The sequence below is a fragment of the Moschus berezovskii genome, chromosome 20 (genome assembly GCF_049115385.1).
Source record: "Moschus berezovskii isolate FMDL1 chromosome 20, NW_MosBer_1.0, whole genome shotgun sequence".
NCBI classification, from domain to species: domain Eukaryota; kingdom Metazoa; phylum Chordata; class Mammalia; order Artiodactyla; family Moschidae; genus Moschus; species Moschus berezovskii.
In genome coordinates, this window is record NC_142479.1 from 64,546,116 (window position 1) to 64,568,757 (window position 22,642).

The 22,642-nt window shown below is 59.2% G+C and overlaps 2 protein-coding genes across 4 annotated transcripts in view; one reads left to right on the forward strand and one right to left on the reverse strand.

The window, feature by feature from the left end:
* The window catches only part of RBFOX3 (RNA binding fox-1 homolog 3), a 318,610-nt gene extending 310,132 nt beyond the window's left edge, over positions 1 to 8,478 (forward strand). Inside the window, exons 9-15 of the mRNA XM_088829440.1 lie at positions 2,191 to 2,244; positions 2,468 to 2,600; positions 3,212 to 3,251; positions 4,153 to 4,214; positions 5,131 to 5,209; positions 5,295 to 5,387; positions 8,365 to 8,478. Coding sequence (XP_088685566.1) covers positions 2,191 to 2,244; positions 2,468 to 2,600; positions 3,212 to 3,251; positions 4,153 to 4,214; positions 5,131 to 5,209; positions 5,295 to 5,387; positions 8,365 to 8,478 — 575 coding nt within the window. The remainder of the gene's footprint in view (positions 1 to 2,190; positions 2,245 to 2,467; positions 2,601 to 3,211; positions 3,252 to 4,152; positions 4,215 to 5,130; positions 5,210 to 5,294; positions 5,388 to 8,364) is intronic.
* Positions 8,479 to 13,150: 4,672 nt separating this feature from the next.
* ENGASE (endo-beta-N-acetylglucosaminidase) lies at positions 13,151 to 22,035 on the reverse strand. Of its 3 annotated transcripts, none has more exons than XM_055408428.2 (14): positions 21,906 to 22,035; positions 21,207 to 21,274; positions 20,865 to 21,066; positions 19,299 to 19,447; positions 18,574 to 18,731; positions 17,877 to 18,025; positions 17,378 to 17,543; positions 16,363 to 16,466; positions 15,929 to 16,037; positions 15,557 to 15,747; positions 15,065 to 15,213; positions 14,512 to 14,617; positions 13,804 to 13,918; positions 13,151 to 13,601 (listed from the first exon to the last, which is right to left on the reverse strand). In XM_055408428.2, exons 1-14 carry the CDS (start codon positions 22,025 to 22,027, stop codon positions 13,182 to 13,184), a joined length of 2,208 nt encoding a protein of 735 aa, XP_055264403.1. In that variant the 5' UTR covers positions 22,028 to 22,035; the 3' UTR covers positions 13,151 to 13,181. The 3 variants fall into 3 exon arrangements, with proteins under 3 accessions (XP_055264403.1, XP_055264402.1, XP_055264404.1); XM_055408427.2 differs by having other exon boundaries at positions 14,512 to 14,620; XM_055408429.2 differs by lacking the exon at positions 21,906 to 22,035 and having other exon boundaries at positions 14,512 to 14,620; positions 20,865 to 21,062.
* Between the last annotated feature and the right edge of the window lie 607 nt (positions 22,036 to 22,642).

Below are 22,642 nucleotides of genomic sequence, written 5' to 3' on the forward strand. Positions count from 1 at the left end.
TTCTGGATTTTTACTGAGAAGACTCAGTTCCAGCTTCCCGGGTAGTCCAGTGGCTGAGTCCACCTTGCAATGCAGAGGATGCTGGTTTGATCCCTGGTCCAGGGAGATGCCACAGGGCAACTAAGCCCGTGCATAACTACTGAGCCTGTGCTCTGGAGCCCAAGAGCCACAACTACTGAGCCAATGTGCCACGACTACTGAAGCCCTAGAGCCCATGCTCCACAACAGGAAAAGCCACTGCAATGAGAAGCCTGCACACCGCAACTAGAGAGTAGCCCCCGCTCTCCCACAAGGGAAGAAAGCCCAGGCGCGGCAATGAAGACCTGAAGTGAAAGTCACTCAGCCACGTCCGACTCTTTGCGACCCCATGGACTGTACAGTCCATGGAATTCTCCAGGCCAGAGTGGGTAGCCTTTCCCTTCTCCAGGGGATCTTCCTGACCTCCAGGTCTTTCCCTCATTGCAAGGAGGATGCTTTATTAGCTGAGCCACAAGGGAAGCCCAGTGAAGACCTAGCGAAGCCAAAAAAAATAAATAATTGAAAAAAAAAAAAAAGACGACGACTCAGTTCTTGGGACTGGAGATCTTCTCAGAAGATGAACTCTTTCTTCCCTCCTGACCTGTATTTATAGAAGATTCCAGACACACAACGGTAACATTCAGGCACATCATGTGATGGTGGACCAGGGATGGACGGCCAGGGATGGACGGCAGTCTCACAAAAAGTGTGGAGAACGGGCCGCCTTGGGAGGAACCAGGCCCGGAAACTCTCCTGTGCACTTCTTGGCTGTCGGCCCAGCAGTGGGGCTGTCAGACTCTGGGTTTGGGATGTGGAGCTGGACCTGGGGGGAGTGCTGCAAAGACCCCCAAGAGCTGAGAGGCCAGAGGCTGGGCCTGGTCAAACGGGCTGACCCCCGCACTCACTTCCTGACCGCCTGGGGATGGTGAAGGTTCTGCCAACTGGTTTCCATCCCCGGGGCCTCAGGTGGGAGCAGGCCTTCACCCCTGCACCTGGGTCTCTGATGGGAGAGGAAGACCAGCCAGGAGGAGCCAGTCCACCTGCAGAGAGGAAGAGGCTGGGGCCCAGGGAGTGGCCAGGAGCGTGGTCTGAGCTGGTTTGGGTTTCCCTGATGGCTCAGATGGTAAAGAATCTGCCTGCAATGCAAAAGACTGGGGTTCAATCCCTGGGTTGGGAAGATCCCCTGGAGAAGGAAATAGCAACCCACTCCAGTATTCTTGCCTGGAGAATCCCCGTAGACAGAGGAGCCTGGCGGGCTACAGTCCATGGTTCGAAAAAGAGCTGGACACAACTGAGCGACTAACGCATACTGCCACTCACCAGCCCTGTAACTGGAGGCTGCCGTGCCTCTTTGAGCCTCTATTTGCTCATCTATAGATGGGAGAGGGTGACACCTTCCTTGATGGGTGGGTCCAGAACAGTCAGGCATGTGGTAAAGGGAATGCTAGCTGTTCTTCTTATCATCCCCAGTCCCAAAGCCCTGCCTCCCCACCTCTTCCTTCAGCAGCCCTGCCATAGGCTGCTTTGGGGAAAAACAGATACAGGAGAGCCAGCTCAGCCCTGGGGAAGGGAGCCCTCCAAGAACTCCAGCCCAGGACAGACATGGGCGGGAAATGGAGGAGGTCGCCATGGCTGAGGCCAGGCACCTTTACCGCAGCCTCTGACCCTCCTGGAAGGCAGCCAGGCGCCTGCATGATACAGCTCCCAGAAGACTAGGCTGTCAGGCACCGAAGCACCCAGGCCACCAGCACCCCCATCCCAGCTGCGACCTACAGACGCTTGCATAATAACACATTCCACTTTCCCTCTTAACGCTCTTCAGCAGACATGCAGACCCCAAACTGCTGGGGCCAGTGCCCCAGGACAGGGGAGGCCTGGGGCAGGCTGGGGAAGGCCAAAATTTTCAGGAGTGGATGTGTGCCTGTTAGTTAGGGAGCAGAAGGCACCCAGCCAGTGAGGCTGCAGCCTCCTAAGCGGGGCCTGGGGTCTGTGCTCCTGCCTATCCATCTACCCTGGTTGCAGAAGGAGGGGTCCTGCCTGTTCTCTGCAGCGGCCACAGCCTGGGACTGTCCCAGTGGGGCCCATCCTGGAGTCTCCAGGGTTCCCAGACATAATGTGAAGTAGGGAGAGAATGTGGGGGATAGTGATTGGGTTTCTCTGCTTCTCTTCAAGGCTGGAAGCTAAATCCGGTGGTAGGGGCAGTCTATGGACCTGAATTCTATGCAGGTAAAGGCTGGGAGCTGGGGTGTGGGCTTGAGAGGGCCTGGCTGGGTAGTCAGATCTTCCTGCGTGGGAGGACGCGGCCAGGGGCGTGGCCGGACAGAGGCAGGGCGGGGCCGGACAGGAGGCGTGGCCAGGTGAAGCGGTGGTCTGGCTTCCAGGCCTCCAGCCTCCTCTCCTCTTAGCTGTCCCTCTCACACGGTCTCCTCTCCCGGCCTCTTTCTTGCAGTGACGGGGTTCCCCTACCCAACCACCGGCACAGCCGTTGCCTACAGGGGCGCGCACCTACGGGGTCGGGGCCGGGCTGTATACAATACTTTCCGGGCTGCACCGCCCCCGCCCCCCATCCCGACTTACGGAGCGTGAGTACCTGGCGGGCACAGGGAGGGAGGCTTGGAGAAAGGCCCAGGGGGCGTGGGGAGGGAGGCGTGGTGCAGCCAGGGGGGCTAGGCAGCCTTTCCAGAGCCGCGGGGGCGGGGGGTGGGGCTGGAACCCCAACCTTCACACTGCAGTCGCCTCCACATCAGTACCCACACCCCCACCCTGCTCCGGGATCTCAGGGTCACTGGCATGTGGGGGACGTTCAGAGCCCCAGCACCTTGCCCATTGCTTCCGTGGGTCGTGGTCGGCCCCGGAGCTCATTGGGCCTTCTCTAAGCCCTCCCTGGTCCCTTCCCCTGGGGCCCGGGGCCCTCCGACCCTAATGGGGGGTACAGCTGCCTGGGGTGGAGCAGGGGGAGGCTAAGTAAGCAAGATGGGCCGATGGGCCCCTGGGTTTGTGGGAGAAAGGAGCTGACCAGCAAGGGTGTTACTCTATTGTTATACCAAAACAGGGCACTGGAGCAAACGCTTGTTAAAATGCCAGTCCCATGGGCAGGGCTGGCACCCTGCCCCCTCCCTCCTCAGCAGACACCGGAGCCGGCCTACCCCACCTCTCCAGCGTTCCCACCACTTTCTTGTCCGTTTGCTTCCAGGGTCGTGTATCAGGATGGCTTTTATGGTGCTGAGATTTATGTAAGTGCAGCCCCGGGGGAGGGAGGGCAGATGAATCCGGCACCTCACGTGTCTCCAATGAAAAGTCAGTGTCCCCCACTCCCTGCCCAACTCCCCCCATCCCTCCCATCCTGGGAGCCCAGGAGGGCATTCTCAGCTAAACCTGGGTTATCCCGGCTCATTGTGGCAGTAGTAATGGAGTCCCAGCAGCACGATGAGCCAGGCGTGTCTTCTCCATTTCACAAGGTGTCAGTTGTAAAATGGGGGCCGTAGGTGACTCTCCCATATCACATTGGGGTCACTGAATGGGCCCCCATGGGCACCCCAGATCCACTGCAGAGGCTCAGAGAATGACCAGGAGGCAGGGGCTCCAGGGCAGACCCCTGGATGGAGTCCTGCCTTCTCTCTTCTTTCACGGGGCATCACTTGCTGCTTCTTCTAGCTCGGAGCCCCTGCTGATGACCCCCATCCCCCACTGCCATCCTGGGTGGTGGTCACCTGTAATTCAGCCATCCATTGGTCAGGGCTAAGATGTGGTCTGAGTTAATGCCCTTTGCCCCTGACCCATCCCAGCATCCAACACCCAGAGTCACCCATGGGTTCTCCGTGCCCATCAGCATCAAGGTTGGCAGTACACTGGCTTGGTGGCAGGTCTGTGAACATCTACTGTGTGCCAAAGCTTTGAACATAGCCAGACATATAATTATTGGTGCCCACTCATGTGTGTTGAATGCACAAATGGACACATGAAGGAAGGAAGGAGGTGTATGACACCCTGCTCCACCTTGAGCCATGCCACTAGACCACAAGCCAGGTGCTCTCAGGCATGCGCCAGCCACCCCTCACCTGCCCAAGGTGAAGGGTGCAAGGTTGTGTTTGCCCCACTAAGCCCGTGTGCCGTGTTCCCCCTCTTACCTTGCAGGGAGGCTATGCCGCCTATAGATACGCTCAGCCAGCAGCAGCTGCAGCCGCCTACAGTGACAGGTACCTGGGGAGCGATGGAGAGCTGGATGGGATGGGGAGGAGATGGACGGGTCACAGGGCTGGGCTGCAACAGACAAGAAGCCTTACCCACCACTTCGGGCCTGGGGGTGCTTCCCCCTGGAGGAACATAAGAGTCTGGACAAAGGACAGCAAGTCTACATGAGCTTGGAGACCCCAAGCCAGCAAGCCCTCAACTTCTGTAATCACTTCCTGCCTTCACAACATGGGAGGCCTTGGGACCCCCCAGTTCTGGGTAGCAGACAGTTCCTCTGATGCCCAGCCCTGGAGGCCTAACCACCCCCCACCCACCACCCTGAGCCCTGGAGCCCAGAGTGAGAGGGTAATTAGGAGCCTTGGTTTCCGCCCGGGACACCTCTGACCCTCATCAGTGCTCCCAGGCCTGAGACCCTTCAACCCCGAGAAAGAAAGGCAGAGCATGTGCTCAGCTGCAAGTACATCCAGAGGCCCTAGGAGGGTTCTTTCTTGTTTTGAGGGCCGGTCCTGGGGTGGGGGGCTGCCTTGATGCCTTTCCCTGTGGGTACTCAGCCTGTTGGCCACTGACTGCAGCTTGGGGAAGCATGTAGGCTCCAGAGCCAGGCGTCCAGTGGGCACTTCGTGGCGGGCAACTGTTGCTCTTGCCAGCGGCACTGAAGGCCCCTCGGCCCTCCCTTCCAGGGGCAGGCGGCACCCTCAGCATCTGGCCTCTGGGCTTTGGGGCACAGCAGGCCAGCACTCGTGGTCAGCACTCGCCAGACGTGTTCAGAGGGTGGCCGGCTATGTTCCCTCCAAACCAGCAGGAAGGAGGAAGAGGGGGTGTGCAGGGGAGGGCAGGGCCTTGGGGTGCTGTCTCCAAGGAGGTGGGAGACCCTCACCTGCCCCATCGCCCCCCACCCCCTCCCTGTGCTCACCTCCCCAGTTACGGCAGAGTCTACGCGGCTGCTGACCCCTACCACCACACCATCGGCCCCGCGGCAACCTACAGCATTGGAACCATGGTAAGGAGGCCCGGGCCGGGCTGAGGCTGGGGTGGGCGGGCAGGCCCTTAGGGAAACGCCCCAGACCTCGGCCTGTGCCTGGCAGGACAGGGGCCTGGATCTGAGCTGGGCAGGACTTTCCCCTTGTGCTACGGTGGAGTCAGAGGGAGGTGGGCCTGCCCAGACAGGCAGCTGCCCGGTAACGTCGTCTGGGAGAACTTCTGGTGTGGCCTTCTCTGCTGAGCCCTGTAACTAAAGTCCGATCATCCTGGCCTTCCACTCCCCGGACTGGGAAAACCCAACAGAACCTCCTGCCGGGGGTTCCAGAGGCAGGCAGGGCCTCCACTTCCCCTCGTGTGGGTGTCCGTGCCACAGTCCCTCTGTGTTCTGTCACCCCCTTGCTGTACCTCTCCTCACATCACCCACGCCCCTGCTCCGTGACCCCTCCGTGGCTCAGTGGGGCCTGCAAGTCTCTCCTGGGGAGGCAGGGCCTCTGCCCTGGGCTTTGGCAGGGGGCGGATGGGGCGCACTTCTGATGGGCCTACTGAGGCCTGAGGTTCACGGGCCAGTGTGTCTGTGTGTGTGTGTATGTATGGCCAGCTCTTGACACATACAGCCCAGCTCACTCTGTACACCGAAATCTGCTTCCAGTGAACACCTACGTTCCAGGCCCACCCCAACCCCCCCAACCCCATGGGGTATTAATGTTGGTTTTTAACTAGCTTGGCATCCAGCATCAAAGATGAAAACGTTTTGGGCAGGGTAAAGAGGGAGGAGGTTCAGAGACAATATGGATTTTTTTTTTCATCTCCCTTGTTTTTGATTACTCCCTCCTAATTTTCATTTTGTCTTTTTTTGATTTTTAACGAGCCTCAGACATCCCAAGCAGCCATGGGTCGCAGGCCTCTGGGTGAAGGCCCCTTAGCTGGCTTGCAGGCTCCTTGGCTTCAGAATCACCAGGCCCTCTGCAAAGCTGTTAGCTAAAAGCTTTTGTTAATTCATAGAGGGTTCCCTGTTATGTTTTCTCTTATTTTTCTAAGATTCTCTTGGTTTTTTTTCCCCCAATTTTTCTGCTCTGGCACTTACCATTCCTTTTTCTGGGGAAACTGGTGGGTGGGGCAGGAGGTTCCTGTGTAGGTCTCCCTGACCAAGGGGAGCCCCGGGGCACAGGAGAGAGAGCATGCCGAAGGCCTGTCCTCCCAGCTGGACAGAGGAGGCTCAGGGACCCCAGAAGGCCCCTGGAGCTGGATGAGTAGATGCAGTCCTTCCTGATAAAGCCAAGGCCCCAGGAACCCTGACTAGAGGCCCTTCTCCCCTCTGATGCCTGGAGGGGCTGAGGCCTATCCCCCCAACCCCGCATCCCCAATGGGCACGGAGGAGGCGAGGCTTCTGCTCTGACCTCCCCCAGATGACAGCCGATGGAGGAGGCAGGCAGGGAAGGGTCAGGCCTGAGCCAACAAAGTGCCCAAAAGACATCTCAGACCTCGTTATCCAGAAGCTCCATGGCTGGTGACCCCAGCACCTCTCTGACCCCAAGACCACCAACCACATCGAAAATAGGCCCAGCACCCCTCCGGCTGCCATGACAACCAGTGCCCATTCTCCCCAAGGCAGAACGGAAGGGAGGGGGCAGAAGACGGGATTTAGCTGTTTCTCTTTTTGTTTTTTTCATTTTTTTTTTTTTTTAATTTTTGCTTTCTCCCTCCCCTCCCGAAAGGCGGTACTGATTGGCTGTTTTTCATCTTTGATGTTGCAGGCTAGCCTCTGCCGAGGAGGGTACAGCCGCTTCACCCCCTACTAGCAAGAGGCCCAGCCCCTAACAGCATTCACTCTGACTGCCTAGTACACACCAAACCCAGCAGTCCAAAAGCAGGCACAGCCACTCCGAGGACAGTGCGCCCCTCCCGGTCAGCGACACGCGCTGCTGACCTCTGCGACTCTTTAAGTCCATAGGTTTTACCTCCGGCCAGCTGGTCTCCCCCGACGATGGCGTGTGTGTCTCTGACCCTGGTCACCCCTGTGTGTCTGAAACCTTGGTTCCTATTCTGACTCTGTTGATGTTGTGCCCCACCACCCCCAGCCCGGAGCCATTTCAGGTATAGGATGCACAAAGTGGGAGGGGCTAGGCTACCAGAAGACCTCTTCTCAAGAACTAGCAATAGAGCCCGAGAGAGCCATGCCCACTCTCCCGTCACCTGCCCCCACCCCGCCCCAAGGAAGACACCAGTCCAGCCTCCCCAGGAAGCCACCCCAGACTGGGGTGTTCCTAGCCAACACCCGTCCCTGCCCCTGCCCCTGGGGTTCAGGCGGCAAGGGGCTCTTGTCTGTCTGCCCCACTTGGTGGGTTCCCAGCCTCGACAGTGGTCACTCCTGACCTTCACCCAGCTAATCGCAAGAGTAGCTATCTCTGCCCTCCTTGTCCCCATTCAGCTAAACTCACAATTCTGATTAAATCTGACTGATGTTTCCTGCTGAAGTTGTCAGAAGTCGTGGGGGAGCCACACCAGCCTTGGGTTCCTTAGCCTCTGCTATAAGAAATGAAAGAGTCTAAAAGTGGTCCAGCCTTGCAGTGCCCGGGGGCCCTCCCTTAGCCTGTCTGCCCCACTGCCCACACTTGTGAGACTTTCCAATCCGACCACACTCTGGAGATGGGGTCCCTGCCAGCCTGGCACCCCGGTCTCTATTTGAGTGCAGCCCTGCCTTCCCTTCCCCAAGCTTGAAATGTTCTTTTCCGGGTACATTTCTGGAAGGGCAGTCTGAGGGAGAGAGCAGGGAAAAGGTGGTGCTCACCATCCAGCCCCCCTGGCGGGACAGTGCTTACCACCCACCTCCTGTCCGGAGAAGCTCACGGCTCAGCTCTGCTGCAGGGCTCTGGAGCCTGCAGGTAAAGCTGAGACGGCTAGGGGAGCTTCTGGAAGCTTCAGGTGCGGCCCTGTCTCCTCTGTTATAGGAGAAAGTGGCTGGGCCAAGGAGGCCCTGGGTGCCTATGTGCCAGAGCTGGCTTCCAGGCTTCTAGACACCCAGCTAGTGGGTGCAGGTCCCCGCCAGCCAGGGCATGAGCCTCCATCTATTTCACCAGCACATTGTTTCTGGTTGGTGGGGTGGGAAGGCCTCTAGAGGGTACCCAGCCAGCTCACCTCCACTGCCTGAACACCCTCTCAGCTGCCTCATTCCAGACCCCCGACGTGGCCCGTGCAGCGCCATCCACCCACCATGCCCTGACCTCCACCCTCGTCTGCCCCAAGCAGCCAGGCCCTGCCCACCCAGGTCTTAGCAGAGTCCAGCAGTAGCTCCTGCCAGCTGGGTACACTGTGGCTCTTCCATCCCCACCACCCTCTCCTCCCCCGCTCCCTGCAGAGGGCAGAGGTCTGCATTCAATTCCCTTATGCAGGATGAGGGGGCCCCTGAAGCCGGGAGTGGGGCTGGTGTGGGGCGCTCTCCCTCCCAGCCGCCTGGCACCCAGGGCCCCAGATCCCACCGCCGCTGCCCCCCGTGGCACACCTGGCAGTCGCTTCTGTGAACTGCAAGCCCTGCCTTTCTGTTTCTGTTGTAGTGAAAGCTTCTGCCGTTTCCTTCTTGGACCATGAAGGGCAAAAACAAAACAAAAAAATCACACACAAAAAAATCACAAAACAAAAAACAAAATAAAAAAAAAAAAAAGATGTTCAGATCCAAGCGACAAAAACAACCAACCAAACCAAGAAGCATCCACCACGTCTGAGTCCGTGAGCCCGCAAGCCGCCGCACCCACCGCAGTGAGGGAGCAAGTCTGCAGGAAGATGGGGGGGTGGAAGGGTGGGGGGCGCCTCATTTTCTACCAAGTCTTCCTTCCAGGCCCCATTCGGGGCAGCATGGGGCCAGTGGTGAGAGGCTGCAGGCCCGTGCAGGAAGAGCAGCCAGCAGGACTTGACCTTGGCTGCCGACGGTGCCAACAGAGGGACAGGCGCGGGGAGGGGCTCAGCTTCTCATCCCAGGGCTTCGGCTGTGCCCGGTCACCCCCCGACCCGTGTCTCCCGCTCTGGGCCCCAGCTACCCCTCCTGCCTCGCCGCCAACACCCGTGTCCTGCAAACCTGAGGAGGAGGAGTTGGCAGCGCCGGAGACTGTCCAACTGACCAGCAGCAGCCCTGGGCTCCGAACCCAACACCAAGGGCTGATGTCTTTCCAGAATTCCAGGGCACCCAGGGCCCCTCCATGTCAGGGGGCTCCGGCTGCCCAGCCAGGGGCTGGGGGCCTGGAGGGTGTGGACTTGGCTCGGACTGGTGGGTTTCTGGTTCCCTTTCTGGAGGAGGCCCTGGGTCTGGCCCAGGGGAGGGAAGGCCAGCATCACCACTGCAGCTGGAACAGAGGGACGGGACTGGCCAGCGCCTGGCTGCACGGTGAGGTTGGGGTCACGGTGCTGTGGGTCTGGACAGCACGTCCGAGCAGGGAGAGCAAGGGGGTAGGGGAAGGCCTGGGTGGTCTGTGGCCCTCTCCCCTGCTCCCAGATCAGGTCCCAGGGTGGCCACAGATGGTGGGCAGCAGGGAGGAGCCCCTGGACAGGCAGGGAGAGCTGGAGTCGGGGAAGCAGCAGAACAGAACAAAAGATGTAGGCTCCCAACATGGCTCCACTGTCTCATGAAACTTAAAAGGTAAAAAAAAAAAAAAAACACCTCACTTTATATTCAGCATCAGCTCCTGAAGCTACCGAGATGAGTCTCCTTTTCTATTCCCGGTGTACATAGCCCCGCCCCGCCTCCGGCTTCGTCCTCTGTACAGGCCCCTCTACCCTCTGCTGTTCTGGGCCCTTTTCTTGCAGCCACTCCGCCCCACCCCCCAGCCCTGCGCCCTGCGCCCTCCCGCCCCCCGCCCCCCACCCCCAGGACTGCAGCCAGGCCCCAGGCTTCCTTTCTTATCATTCTGTATGCTTCCAAGGTGTGACCATTTAAATCAACCGTATTATTATTAAGATTATTAATAAAGATTTTTCTTCAAACCAGGACAACTCTTTTTGATTGGCCGGCCCCCTGGGCACAGAGGGGAGAGGGCACCGAGGACCAGGACAGGCAGCTTCTTTCTCCCAGGAAGCCAGATGGCCAGGGGGAGTCAGAAGACCCTTCTGGGAGAGTTTCTAGCACCCCTCTACCCCTCCTCCATCCCACCCCTGGAGTCTGGAGGCAGGGCTCCTAGCCTGAGGGTAAGGTCTGTGAAGCTACCAGCAGAGTCTAAGGCGGCAGCACCACCCCACCACCACCCCAACTGGCCGCTGCTCAGCAGCTGCTGCCCCTGACGGGGCCTGACCGCAGGCAGTCCCCAGCCTGCCTTCCGCCCCGGAATGAGAGAGCGCCAGCTGGGCGGTTGAGGCTGCTGCACGCGGGGCCAGCCGTGGTCCCAAGGAACGGAGCTGCTTAAAGGTAAGCCCCCCCTGCGCCACCCCTGTGAGCCCCCAACCCTGGCGGGATGGGGCGGAGGAGAGTGGCCGCCACCCTCCACCACCCACCCCCGGGAGAAGAGGGAGAACTGGGAGGAGAAGCAGCAGAGTTCAGACCAACAGCCTGAAAGCCATGGGCTGGGGGCTGCGATGGGGGGCAGACTCCAAGCCCAACCACACTGCCCCCTCCACGTCTCGCCAGGACCTGCACTCTTCATTTTTCACAGCGCCGGATAATTTATTTCAGGGCGATTACACACACCAGAGGGGCACGGGCTTAAATGCCGACATATTAATTTTCCTGCATACGAGCCTTTATGTCGGTGGGACTGGGGACCGTGCTCTAGGGGAGCCGGGGCTGTGCGATCCCTCCGCATGCCACGCTCTGCTAAATCCCCTTACCTCTAATTGCTTGCTCACCAGACTGTGAGAAAATAATTGCCACTATAAATTTTCCCTCCTTCTCTGCATAAAATATTCGGAAAACCAGCACTAAAAAACAGAAGGGGGGTGCTCCTGAAATAAGAGCAGCAGGGCATCACAGCTGTGCTGCCCACTTCTGGGCGCCTATGTCCCCCCCCCCCGCCGCCGACCACCATCCCTGGGGACTGGGGAGCAGGGGCAGACGGGAGCCCTCACCCCCAGTTCAAAATGGGGAGGCTCAAAACATTTCCAGGAAAAGTCAAGGGAGCGGTTCCCCAACCCTGACAGTCTCCTGGGGGAACCGGGGGCGCTGGGAGGCCTGTTCAGGGTCAGACACTGGAGGTGTCTTCCTGGCCCCCCGGAGCCATCGTCCCCCTCCCAAACAAACCTCTTTCCACCCTGGGACTGAGCTGGGCCACATGTGTGGGGCATGAAGAGTTCAACGTTCCCAGTTAGGAAAGACCTGGAACCTGAGCTCCTGTGTGGGGCTGTGAAAGGGGCACGTGAGCACCTGGGAAGCAAGGCAGGTTGAGACCGGCTGTTGTCCGCCGAGGAGACTCCTGTGTCCTGTGCGCACAGGCTCCGTGGCTGAGTCTGTCTGACTCTTCAGCGACCCCGTGGACTGTAGCCCCCCTATCCTCCTGTCTGTGGGATTTCTCAGGCCAAGAGTACTGGAGTGGGTTGTCGTTTCCTTCTCCAGGGGATCCTCCCAACCCAGGGGTCAAACCCACGTGCCCTGTGTCTCCCGCTTGGCAGGCGGATTCTTTACCACTGAGCCACTCTGTCCTCTCCCAGTTCCGAGGCCAGGGCGGATGCAGCGTGGCTGCACTGCCGCCTAGCGGCCTCTCCCTTCCCTGCAGCGTAAATCAAGTCTGCTGACCCGGAGCTGGCATAGGAGGCCCATCCTCCTAGCTGGGAGGTCACCCCAGAATGTCCTGGCCCTTGGCATCATCCACATCTCGTAGCATATGGGGGAGGACAAGAGGAACAGAGAAGTAATACCCCCATCGCTGGCCTGTGGGGCCTGGAAGTGAGAGACCCCCAAGAACAAGGGGCCAACGGCCGTCGTCAGAGGGCCACAGCAGAGCCCACTTGGGCCTGGAGAGGGGAGGGCAGCAGGGTTCCCCGAGGCTGCAGGGCCACGATCCCTCCCAGGAAGCCACCGCGGCAGCCCACATGTCAAAAGGGAGCTGTGTGGCAGGAGGAGCTGTCTCTGGCTCGCTGACCCCCGCCTCGTCCCTATGCAGAACCGCTGGGCAGCCTCAGCTTGGGCAGAGGCCAGAAGGAGGAGCCGCAGCCCCCGCACCGTGATGCTCCGGGCTAACACCTGCTCAAGGGACCGGCTGAGCGGGAGGGTGTGGAGGCAGGAGGCGACCCAGAGCCCCCACACAGGGCTGGGGGCAGCAGGGTGCAGCCCTGGGCACTGCCTGGCCACCTGCTGCCCAAGCTCACTAGCTCCCGCCTACAACCCAGAAGAGACAAAGCAGGACCCAAGGCCAGTAGGGACGTTGCAGAAGTGGCTCTGGCTCTGGGGAACAGTAAATCAGGTCACCAGGTGGTCTGGCCCATGTGCCCGCCCTAACAGGGGCTGGTGTGACCTGGCACGCCTGGCCAGGGGCTCCCACTGCTGGGGTAGAAGGCACCCCGGGGACCCCCTCCCAGCACCTGCAGGGGCTGCTGTTCCTGTGCTACCACATCCCCCAATCCCAGCTCTGCACCCCCATCGCAGCCCCTCTATCTCATTCCCACCCTAGGAAGCGTCTCAGGGCCCTACTCAGAGGCCCTCCTGCCACAGTGAAGCTCATTCCTAATTGTTCCAACTGCAGGAATAAAAGGTCACTATTGTCAGCATAAGTGTCTCTCAGCCTATTAGGCAATACCCTTTATGGAATTTTCTAGGCTAAATGTTCCCAAATCTTTTCACTTGTACCTGGTATAGTATACTACTGGGAGATGAGACTGGGGGGGTGGTGTCCATTCACCCCTGGGAATTATCAACTCAGCAATCCAACTTCTCAGCTTTCCTATTGCAATACCCCAGTGAAGAGCCACAGACATCTCACCCAGCCCTCGGGACCCAGGTCCCCCTGAACACTTGTGTGAGGCCCCGGCGCAGAAGAAGCCTTTAGCCTTGAGATAGGAAACTCTGCTTTAATGTCCGCTCACGTGTGGGACATGGAATAAAGCATGACCGCCCTGCCCCACTCGGCCTGAGGCACCGGGAACCCCTCTTTGGGGACAGGCTCCACCAGGAACTCCACACGGCCATCCCGGCCAGGCTCCGCAGCTGCCACTGCCAGGTCCACTATCCGATACCGGTTGACAAAAGCCAGGCCCAGCAGCCTGGGCCTCCCGGGCTCCGAAGGCCCATTGCCGGGAGAGCCACCTTCCGATCCTCGGCAGCAGTGGATCCGGAAGCACCGGATGTGGGGAAGGAGGTAGGCCCAGTGGAGAGTACAGCTGAGCCGCAGCCTGGCGGGGCCACCCTCCGGCTCAGAGGCAGCCGGCTGCCAGCGCACATGTGAGACCGTCAGAGCCTGCACCTGGGGGTGCGGGGTCAGCAGGCTGCGGGCGTCCACCACCTGGCAGAAGAGACAAGGCTCAGCTCAGCCCGGGAGCCTAGGGAAGGTTGGGGGGGCGCCTGGCCCTGCACGGTCCCAGCCCTGGCACCCCTGCCCCAGCTCCCCTCTGAGCCAGAGGAGGGGGCGGGTGGGTGTCCGGCCTCGTCTGCAAGGAGCACAGATGCCCCGGCCGAGCTCCAGCCAGGTCCCTGGGATGCCTCACCTGGAGCTCTCCAAGGCGACAGATGAAGTTCTCCTCATTCTGGCTGCCCGGAGGCCGGGAGAAATTAACAAAGAGGTCCTGCAGGAGGCAGCCCTGCAGATTCACTTCGTAGCAGCTGGGAGACAGAGAGAGACCAGTCACAAGGGGCCTCAGCCCGGCACCTACAGACTGGCTGCTCACAGAAGCCCGAGCCACAGGGAGGTCCATCCCAAAGTAGACCCTGTGATCAGTGGGAAACCTGGACCTAAGCCATGACCGTGATCATGACCGTTCCCTGCAAGCATCCTGGGCTTGTGTCATTGAGCTGCCTGAAATCTGGGAGGACTGGCCCATGGCCCCTGCTGCTGCTGCTGCTGCTGCTAAGTCACTTCAGTCGTGTCCGACTCTGTGTGACCCCATAGACGGAAGCCCACCAGGCTCCCCCATCCCTGGGATTCTCCAGGCAAGAACACTGGAGTGGGTTGCCATTTCCTTCTCCAATGTGTGAAAGTGAAAAGTGAAAGTGAAGTCGCTCAGTCGTGCCCGACCCCTAGCGACCCCACGGACTGCAGCCCACCAGGCTCCTCCATCCATGGGATTCCCTAGGCAATAGCACTACATCCCTCCAATTCTACAGTTTCTCAGTGGAGGGCCCCTCACTCTCCAATCCCCACCAGGGTGTGGCCGCCCTCTGCTGGGGACTCAACAGGAAAGGGAGGGGGGACTCACCGCTGGACCCAGCCCCCGCTGAGCTGCTGGCCACAGCGGCCCACCCATTTGGCCAGCTTGGTTGGGGGCACCCGGAGGGGTCGGGGACTGCGCCTTGAGCTCGTTTCTGCTGGAGGAAGAGACACAGAACTTTAACAAGGGGAGTCCAAAGGAAACTGCACCGGGAGGTTTCACTGGACAGGGAGCCGGGGGCCCCCCAAGATGCCCTGGTAGCCCCAGGTACTCAGCCCAATGGACTGAGGACTTGGGGAACGGAGAACAGGGAGGAGAGGAGGGAAGCTTGGGGATGGATGCCCAGGACTGGCCCGAGGACATCCTCCCACTCAGGGCACTGCTGGCAGGAGAGCTGTCGTGGGCACACACATCAGACCCTGTGCCGCAGGGCCACTGCAGCCCAGAGGTTCCGACTGAGAGGCGAACCCCCAGTCCAGGCCCGGCTCAGAGCGCCACCTGGACCCCCGCTGCCTCCACACCCCTAACCTCCTCCTCCCCGAGACACCCCTGAGAAGAGAGAAGCCTGTGAGGAAGACAGGCGCCGACCACATCCACTCACCGCTCAGAGCCGAGATGCCTCCCACGTGACAGCTGCTCGCATCCCCTGTGGTGAGCTCCAAAGCCACTCCCACAGCCGAAGTCCCTTCCAGCTTGTACACCAGGGACAGGAAGATCTTGGGTGGCACTGGGACCTGCAGGGAAAATAACCTGGAGGAGAAAGGTCCAGCAATGAGAGGCTGCGGGGAAGCTGATGGAAAGCCTGCGCTGCTCTGGTCCCGGCTGCCAACTTCCCCCTCCAGGATGGGGAGCAGGGCAGGCCGCGGGGGTGGAAGAGGCACGCAACAGTGTGCGGGCAGCTGATGCTACTCTCCTGGACTCTCAAAGCGGCAAAGATGGTAAACTGGATGTTGCGTGTTCTTCACACAGTAAAACAAAATCCCAGTTTGTCCTCCTTCTGGCCTCTGCTGCCCACCTGCCCGGTTTCAGCAACCAACAAGGATGACGGGGGCAGCTGACGGGCCCCAGGTCCCGGCCCCCCTCACTCACCTACCTCACAGCCACATTTCCAACCTCGGGCGGAATCAGCCCCCGGATGAGCAGAGAGCTGCCCCCGTTCCAGGCATCCTCCAGGCAGCAATGCGTCTTCACCCAGCCCTGTCCGTCCCCTTCCAGCCTGTGCTCTCCAAACAGGGGCTGGATCTCCTGGGCGCTCGGGTGGTACCAGGGTCCCACAGCCTCCTCCTGAAGGGTGAGGCAGAGGTGGAGGAGGGCGCTGGGGGCAGAGGGAGCTATCACACCCAACGCCCCTCCCACCAGTCCCAGGGGAGGCCCAAAGGCCTAAGAGAAGGCAGCCCCTTCACCCAGACACAGCCACGTCCAGGAAGCCCCTGGCCCCCGGCCACCCAGCACAGGACCCACACACCTGGCCATAGCAGATTCTTCGAGTCCCCATGCCCAGGCAAAAGGAAGTGACAAAGGGCAAGGAGCAGATGCTGTGTGTGGGCAAGTAGCGTTCCAGCAAACTCCAGAACCTACAGAGAAATGCATGGAGGCTCAGGTCCCCAGAGGGCCCTGCATCGCCCCGAACTCACTCTCATGACCCTAGGCTTTTCTGCACCCCTTCCCAAGTGACCTCGGACCCCGCTGAGTGTCTACCAAGTGGTCCCTTGAAGTCCCCAGATTTCATCCTTGCTGTGTAACTGATCTCAAGGACCTCCAGGAGCAGCCAGGGCAGCTGATCCCTGTGCCTTGTCTTAACCCCCACCCCTCAGCCGAGCATGGCCAGAAGCTGGGGAAATCACCTGAGACCCTCCCTGCCACTGGCCACACCCAGGCCTTGGGACACCTGGGACTCACTTGTCCTGGTTCTGGAAGAAATCCCCCTTCTCCAAACACTCGTACACCCAGCCAGGCGCGAACAGGGCCGCTGAGAACCCGTGCTTCCGAATCAGCTCCAGCGACTGGGGAAATAGGAGTCAGGGAGATGCCCCCGTGCCAACGACCAGAGCCCACGCACAGGATGAGGGGCTTAGGGAAGGGGCAACCTCCGGGGCTGCAGGGCTCATCCCTGCAGTTCCGAAGCTGCCCAGAAGAGGGCGCGAGGCGGCGGGGAGGCGCGGAGGGAAAAACCCGAGGGGCAGGGGTCTGTACGCGGGGCGCCCACGGGAGACGTCTCTCTCTCTCACTACGCTTCGCGTTCTATTATCAGACTCACAGGGGGGCGGAGAGAATCTCCCGTTATTGGATTAATTTATTCACTTAAAAGCTTAATTAATGAGTTGAGAACGTCCCCGCGGCACCTGGGAAGGGCAGGATTGACAGCCTGGGGATGGGCTGGTTCCCCATTTATCCCACACCAGGTGCGGCGGCCCGCCCGCGGGCCCCCCTTCTTTTCTCACTGCCGACAATATTTCCCTTGCCAAAAAACCTCACTAGTTAATCAAACCAGCAGTTCCCAAAACTGTGGGTGTGTGACCTCAGTCCTTCGCCCTGAGCTAAGGAAACACCACAATATGCTCCCTGGCTTCTGGCCCCACCCCACCCCCGCGTCCACATGATGCGCTAAAAGGCCAGCTCAGTGCCCCTCAAAGGACGGAGTCCAGAAGGAAGTCGAGCTATCGGTGAGACCCATGGTCGGAACAAGTGCTTTGTCCATTAGAATCTACGGAAAAACCGTACCATCTGAAGAGATGGGCTGAAAGTTAGGATTTTAGGACACAGCCTGTTCTCAGGGCCTCGGTGTCCCCGCTTGGGGGAGGATCATTGCTGCCTCTCTTTCCCGTGAGGTGCGGGTGGGAATGAGGGGTCCACAGGAACACGAGGCACCCAGGCCATGGCCACCACCTCCCCGGCCTCGAAGGCCACCACCCACCTTGTCCGTGTCGAACCGGCCCCCGACGACATTCCCGCGGGCAAACACGTCCACACCCACGTACACGTCGGCCAGGCGCTGCCCGGCCTGCCCCAACATCCGCTCCAGATGCTCCTCCCGCCAGTTATAGTTGGTGAAGAAGCCGTCACAGGAATCGAAGAAGACCCTGGGGGGCGGCACGGGTGGGCCGTGAAGCCCAGGCCTTCTCCCCTCAAGCACCCGCGTCTGCTGGGTGCACGGACTGCACACTGCCTACCTCCGGGACCAAGCAGAGTCTGCTTCCAAAGAGCCCGCACCTAGACCACAAACTGTGGCCCGTAACGCTGGGCGCAGCCAGGCTGACAAGGCGTTAATTCTGTCTGTTGGTGGTCAGGGTACCAAACACCTCTGCCCTCTCCCTCGCTTTCCACCAGGGCAGCTGTGTAGGTGACACCTCTGGAAGGCAGAGGAAGCTCCCGGACCTGCCCATGGGCCCTGGGCCACCCGCCTGCAGGCTCACCTGTTCCACTCGTTAAGCTCATCCTGCCATTTGAGCTGCCCACTGCTCACCACGCTGTCGTACCAGAGCACCAGGCCCCCGGGGACCTGCTGATGCAACTGAGAGGTCAGGTACCGGAGGAAGTGGGGCATGTTGCCCACGGCGGCCAGCTGGAGAGAGGGGTGGAGACAGACCCTCCGTGAGGCCCAGAGAGGCCTGTCGTGAGGAGCACCTGGCCCCGGACAGACAGGACACTTAACCCCAGGGGCAAACAGGTCCTGGTCCCGGAAGCCCCTCGGCCCCACAGCTGCTGAGGAGAGGGTCCAGCCAGAGGTGCGACTTTCCTTTCTTTCTGAAGCAGGAAGGACATGGACTCCGCAATCAAGAGAAGATAAAACCCAATGAAAAGGGAGGCCTCCATGAAAAGGAAGTCGCACATGCAGCCCAAGCAAAGCAGAGATAGAGGAGGAAGACAGGGCTGCCTTGAAGGAGCCAGAGAAGCAAAGCTCAGCCAGGCAAGGTTCCTGGACATCACGCTGGAGAATGTCTATCTCCCTGTGAAGAGGCAGAGGGGCTGGAGGTTGGAGCCAGCTCTAGCTGGGATGCAGGAAGCGCTGCAGTAGCAGGGACCCGGCCTGGCGAGGCTGAGGAGCATGGCAGAGGGTCCTTGTGGGGCACAGGGGCTGGCGGGCCAGGCACCAGGGTCAGGCGTGCTCACACTCAGAGAGTTTTCAATGTTGATCAGCCAGCCGTCAAATCGGAAAAACTGGGCGATCAGGACCAGCTGATCGGCCACCGCCCGGTACGAGCGCTCGTCCCCAGCCAGGAAGGCCTCGCAGAGCCGCTCCCCGTCTTTCCATTCAGTGATGAAAGTCCCTGTGGGGCAGGAGAGAAACGAGGTCGGGCCAGGGGATCATTTCCCCTTCCACCCAGCAGTTCCCAGGGTGTGGCTCCTGCAACAACAGCATCACTATCACCTGCAAAAAAATTGTTAAATTCCAAATTCCCAGTGTCCCCAGATATCAGATGAATCAGATACCCTGGGGGTAGGGCCCTGAAATCAGTGTTAGACAATAAATTATTCGGATGCAGGGAAAAGCTTGAGAAGCACTCCTCTCCCCCAGAGGTGGACCACCTACATCCTGCCCCCAATTCTTCTTGCAAAAACAATTTTACAGGATCACAGTCAAGCCCATCTATTTGTTTATTGTCTGTGGGAGCTGTTATCTCTCTGGCAGCCCCAGTACATGACTCAGTGGCCTGGAAAGCTGAGAATATTTCCTTTCCAGAACAAGTTTGCCTTCACCTGTCCTAACTCATCAAGGAAGGTAAGGAGGTCTACCCACCCAACAGCATCCCAAGCCCAAGCCCTTTTATCACTGGGGCCCCAGGCAGGTGTGCCAACGAGTCTGGCTGGGTTGGAGGCAGGCCCTTGGCTCTTACCCAGCACGCAGACTCCATGCCTGTGGGCAGCATTGGTCCAGCCTACTGGGGGGATGGTGACCGTGTGATGGCTGAAGTACACAAAGATGTCAATGTACTGCCAGTGGTAAAAGGAATAGGGAGTCTGTGTGGCTGAGCCTTGAATAAACCTGGGTGAAGAAAGAGAACACAATCAGGACCCAGAAACAGATGAGGACACGGTGACCCCAAGGGGAAAAGAGAGGGCAGCACGAGTGAAGAGTCTCTTTAGATCCGTCTAGTTGGCACTAAAGGTTGTTGTGAGCTAGGCCCTGCCAGTGACTGGGCTGAGAAGTAGCAGCAGGTCACAGCCTGGATGTGTTTTGTTGGGTTTTTTTGCTGCGCTGGGTCTTAATTGTAGCAGGTGGGACCCTTGGGCTCTCTAGTTGCAGTGTGAGCTCCAGAGCACATGGACTCAGTAGCTGTGACATGTGGGCTTAGCTGCCCCACAACACGTGGGATCTCAGTTCCCCGACCAGGGGTCGAACCCGCACCCTCTGCATTGGAAAGCGGATTCTTAACCACCAAACCACCAGGGAAGTCCTGAGAGGGTTAGTCTTAAGGGAAGCATTTTCACTAGGCCCAACAGGCACTGGCTATCAGATCTGAAAGACTGAGGGTGTTTAGCCTCAATGAACAGATAGACAGAACACAAGGAAAGAGGCCTGGAGGGGCTCACGCAGACCTCCAAGTGCCCAGGGCCCTGCTCTATTCCAACATCTGCAGTTCACTAGGACACAGCCGGCTTGCAGGTACGGTTGGGGTTGACAACCACATGAGCTGCACCAGTGGCTTCATCACCCACTTCTGTACCTTGATGGCCAGCTCCGACTCAAGGCTTCCCATCAATTATGACATCCAAGCTTGTTTTATGGGTATTTAAAGATCTCTAATGGTTTCCCTGGTGACTCAGTGGCAAAGAATCCACCTGCCAATCCAAGAGACCTGGGTTCGACCCAATCCCTGGGTCAGAAAGATCCCCTGGAGGAGGATGGCAACCCATTCCACTATTTTTGCCTGGGAAATCCCTGGACAGAGAAGCCTAAGGGGCTACAGTTCATGGGGTCACAAAGAGTCAGACACAACCTAGCGACTAAACAACAAGATCTCTAAGCTGACCCTGCAAGATCTTGGGAAGAAATGCCCCCGGCTGGGGTGGGGTGGGAGAGGGAGTGGAATGATTCCAGAACTAGCGGGCCAAGATGGAATAGAACTGAGGAGGGTGAAGGAAAGAAATCAGCAGAAGAACCAAGTTACTGGGCCAGATGGTCTGAAGAGGGTCCCTGCAACCGTGCTTTCTCCAGCCTCTCTGACCTCAGGTGCAGGCAATCCACAGAATCAGTTTCAGGGCTGAAGGATGCATAAGCTATCCCCTAACCCAGCCTCCTCTTCTTACAGATAGAAGGCTGAAGCCTGAGTTCCTCTCCCAGGAGGTGGCAGGGTGGGCTGGCTGGCTCCTGACTCCACGTCCAGTGCCCCTTCCACCGCTGGGCACAGCCCCTCCCCTCCATCCCGTCACCCCAGGCCAGGCACTCGCAGTGTCCTCACTTGTCATCCAGGTACCCGCCCATCATGTCATGGCACATCAAGGTTCGGGGCCTCTGGCTGCTCAGAGGGGGCTGCCGACACTCAGGGGGCCCCAAGGCCACATTAAAGCCATCCTCCACATCAGGTGTCCACGCCAAGAGTTCCTCCAAGGAAGACAAGTAAAAGCTGATGGGTCTGGTGGTGTCCTTGTCATAATATCTAACTGGTTGAAGGAGGGAAACAGCGAGGAATCAGTGGAAATTATGGAATTCATAATAGAGAACTTGAGATGGGGAAGGGGCAGCCCTGCCCAGAAGCCCCAGAGTGAACACAGACAGTGTTCAGAGCCTCGGTCCTTCTCACCTGGCAAAGGGTCTGGGGTAAAACTGACCACTTCTCGAAAGACTGCTTCTTCTTGATCCTCTTCAATTCTAAGCAAAGAAGGAGTTGAATTTTTTTTTTTTTTAATAAAAGGGTAAAGAAAAAGAACCTGTAGAAGCAAAGGGACCAGACCCCATGAAAGACGTGCAGGAGGAGACGTCCTCTGGTTTACATTTTTTAATGCAAACTATGGAAACGTGCCTTTGCCCATTCTGTTCCCTCACACTAGAACACCCTTCTCTCCAGTCTCCACCTACTGAAGTCCTCCACCTCCTCAAAGACCAGTTCAGATGTCCCGCGCCAGGCACCCTCCCTGTCCTCCCCAGCATGGACACTAATAATCCTAATTACATCCACTGGTCTGCACTGAGCAATTAAAATCTCTCTGCAGACCCAGGCCAGGGGAGGGAGGCATGGTCAACCCATTTCTCAGATGAGGATGTCGGAGCTCCGCCCGCTGCTGGGGTCGCACCCAGGCTCCGAGACTCTGTCCGTGCCTGCTGCTGTGCGGGGCAGGCGGGAAGATGGGCAGAACCCGCCGCGAACAGTGAGCGTGGGAGCCGGAGATCGCTGTCCTGCGCCCAGGGCCTCCCTTGGCCAGGGCCAGGCGCCCAACGACTCCGGCCCACTGCGCGGCCGCCGGATCGAGCCGCAGAATTCTCCCGCCGACCTCTTACCCACCTCCTCCGAGTCAGCCGCCCTGCCGGCCGCCGATCCCGCTGCTTCTCCAGGGTCGCCGGCGCCCGCACCCGCCGCTCCTGCTGCCGCGCCGCCGTGCGGGTCCCTGTCTCTGCCGCCTCCATGACGTTGCCCCGCCCGCGCCGCCCGCCGGCCACCGGCCAATCGCAGGCCGAGACCCGCCCCCGCCCCCGCCCTCCGGCCAATGGGGACTTCTCTGCGCGATTGCCCCGCCCCTACCAGGCTCGGGCTGGACACCCGGCTCGCTCTGTGGGCTGGCGCACCTGCAGCCGGGCCTTTGTAGCGGAGGAAGGCCTGGGGGCGGGGTCTGGGGCGGGGCCAGGGGCGGGGCTGATGCGGTGGGCGTGGGAAGGGCGGGGTCTTAGCCCAGGGCTCCGGAAGACCCTTTTGTGTGAGTTCTTTTTCAGATGAGCAATCTCCTGAAGATCACAAAGTCAGTAAATTGTGAAAGTGATATCTGAAATCAGTTTGCTTAACTCCTGTTTCAAAGATAATTTCCTGGGAAAAGTGAAATCATAATTCTCATTCAAGTATAAATATGGACAAGTGTTAAAGACTGTCCTACTCGTTATTCAGACAGGTGTTATATCCAGTTCAAAAGCGAATCAGAAAAGAGATCGAATATAGATCAGGAATATTGAAATGAGTACGTAAATAGAGGCATAAAGAGTTTTTCCTCTGGGTAGGTGGAGGGGGTGAGTGAGATCACTGAACCTCTG

Coding starts and splice junctions, on each gene's coding strand:
- ENGASE (XM_055408427.2), bottom strand. CDS start 22,027: ATGGAGGCGGCAGAGACAGGGACCCGCACGGCGGCGCGGCAGCAGGAG. Junction 18,732..19,298: donor GCATGGAGTCTGCGTGCTGG/GTAAGAGCCAAG, acceptor CCTGCCCCACAG/GGACTTTCATCACTGAATGG. Junction 17,544..17,876: donor GAGCTTAACGAGTGGAACAG/GTGAGCCTGCAG, acceptor GCCGCCCCCCAG/GGTCTTCTTCGATTCCTGTG.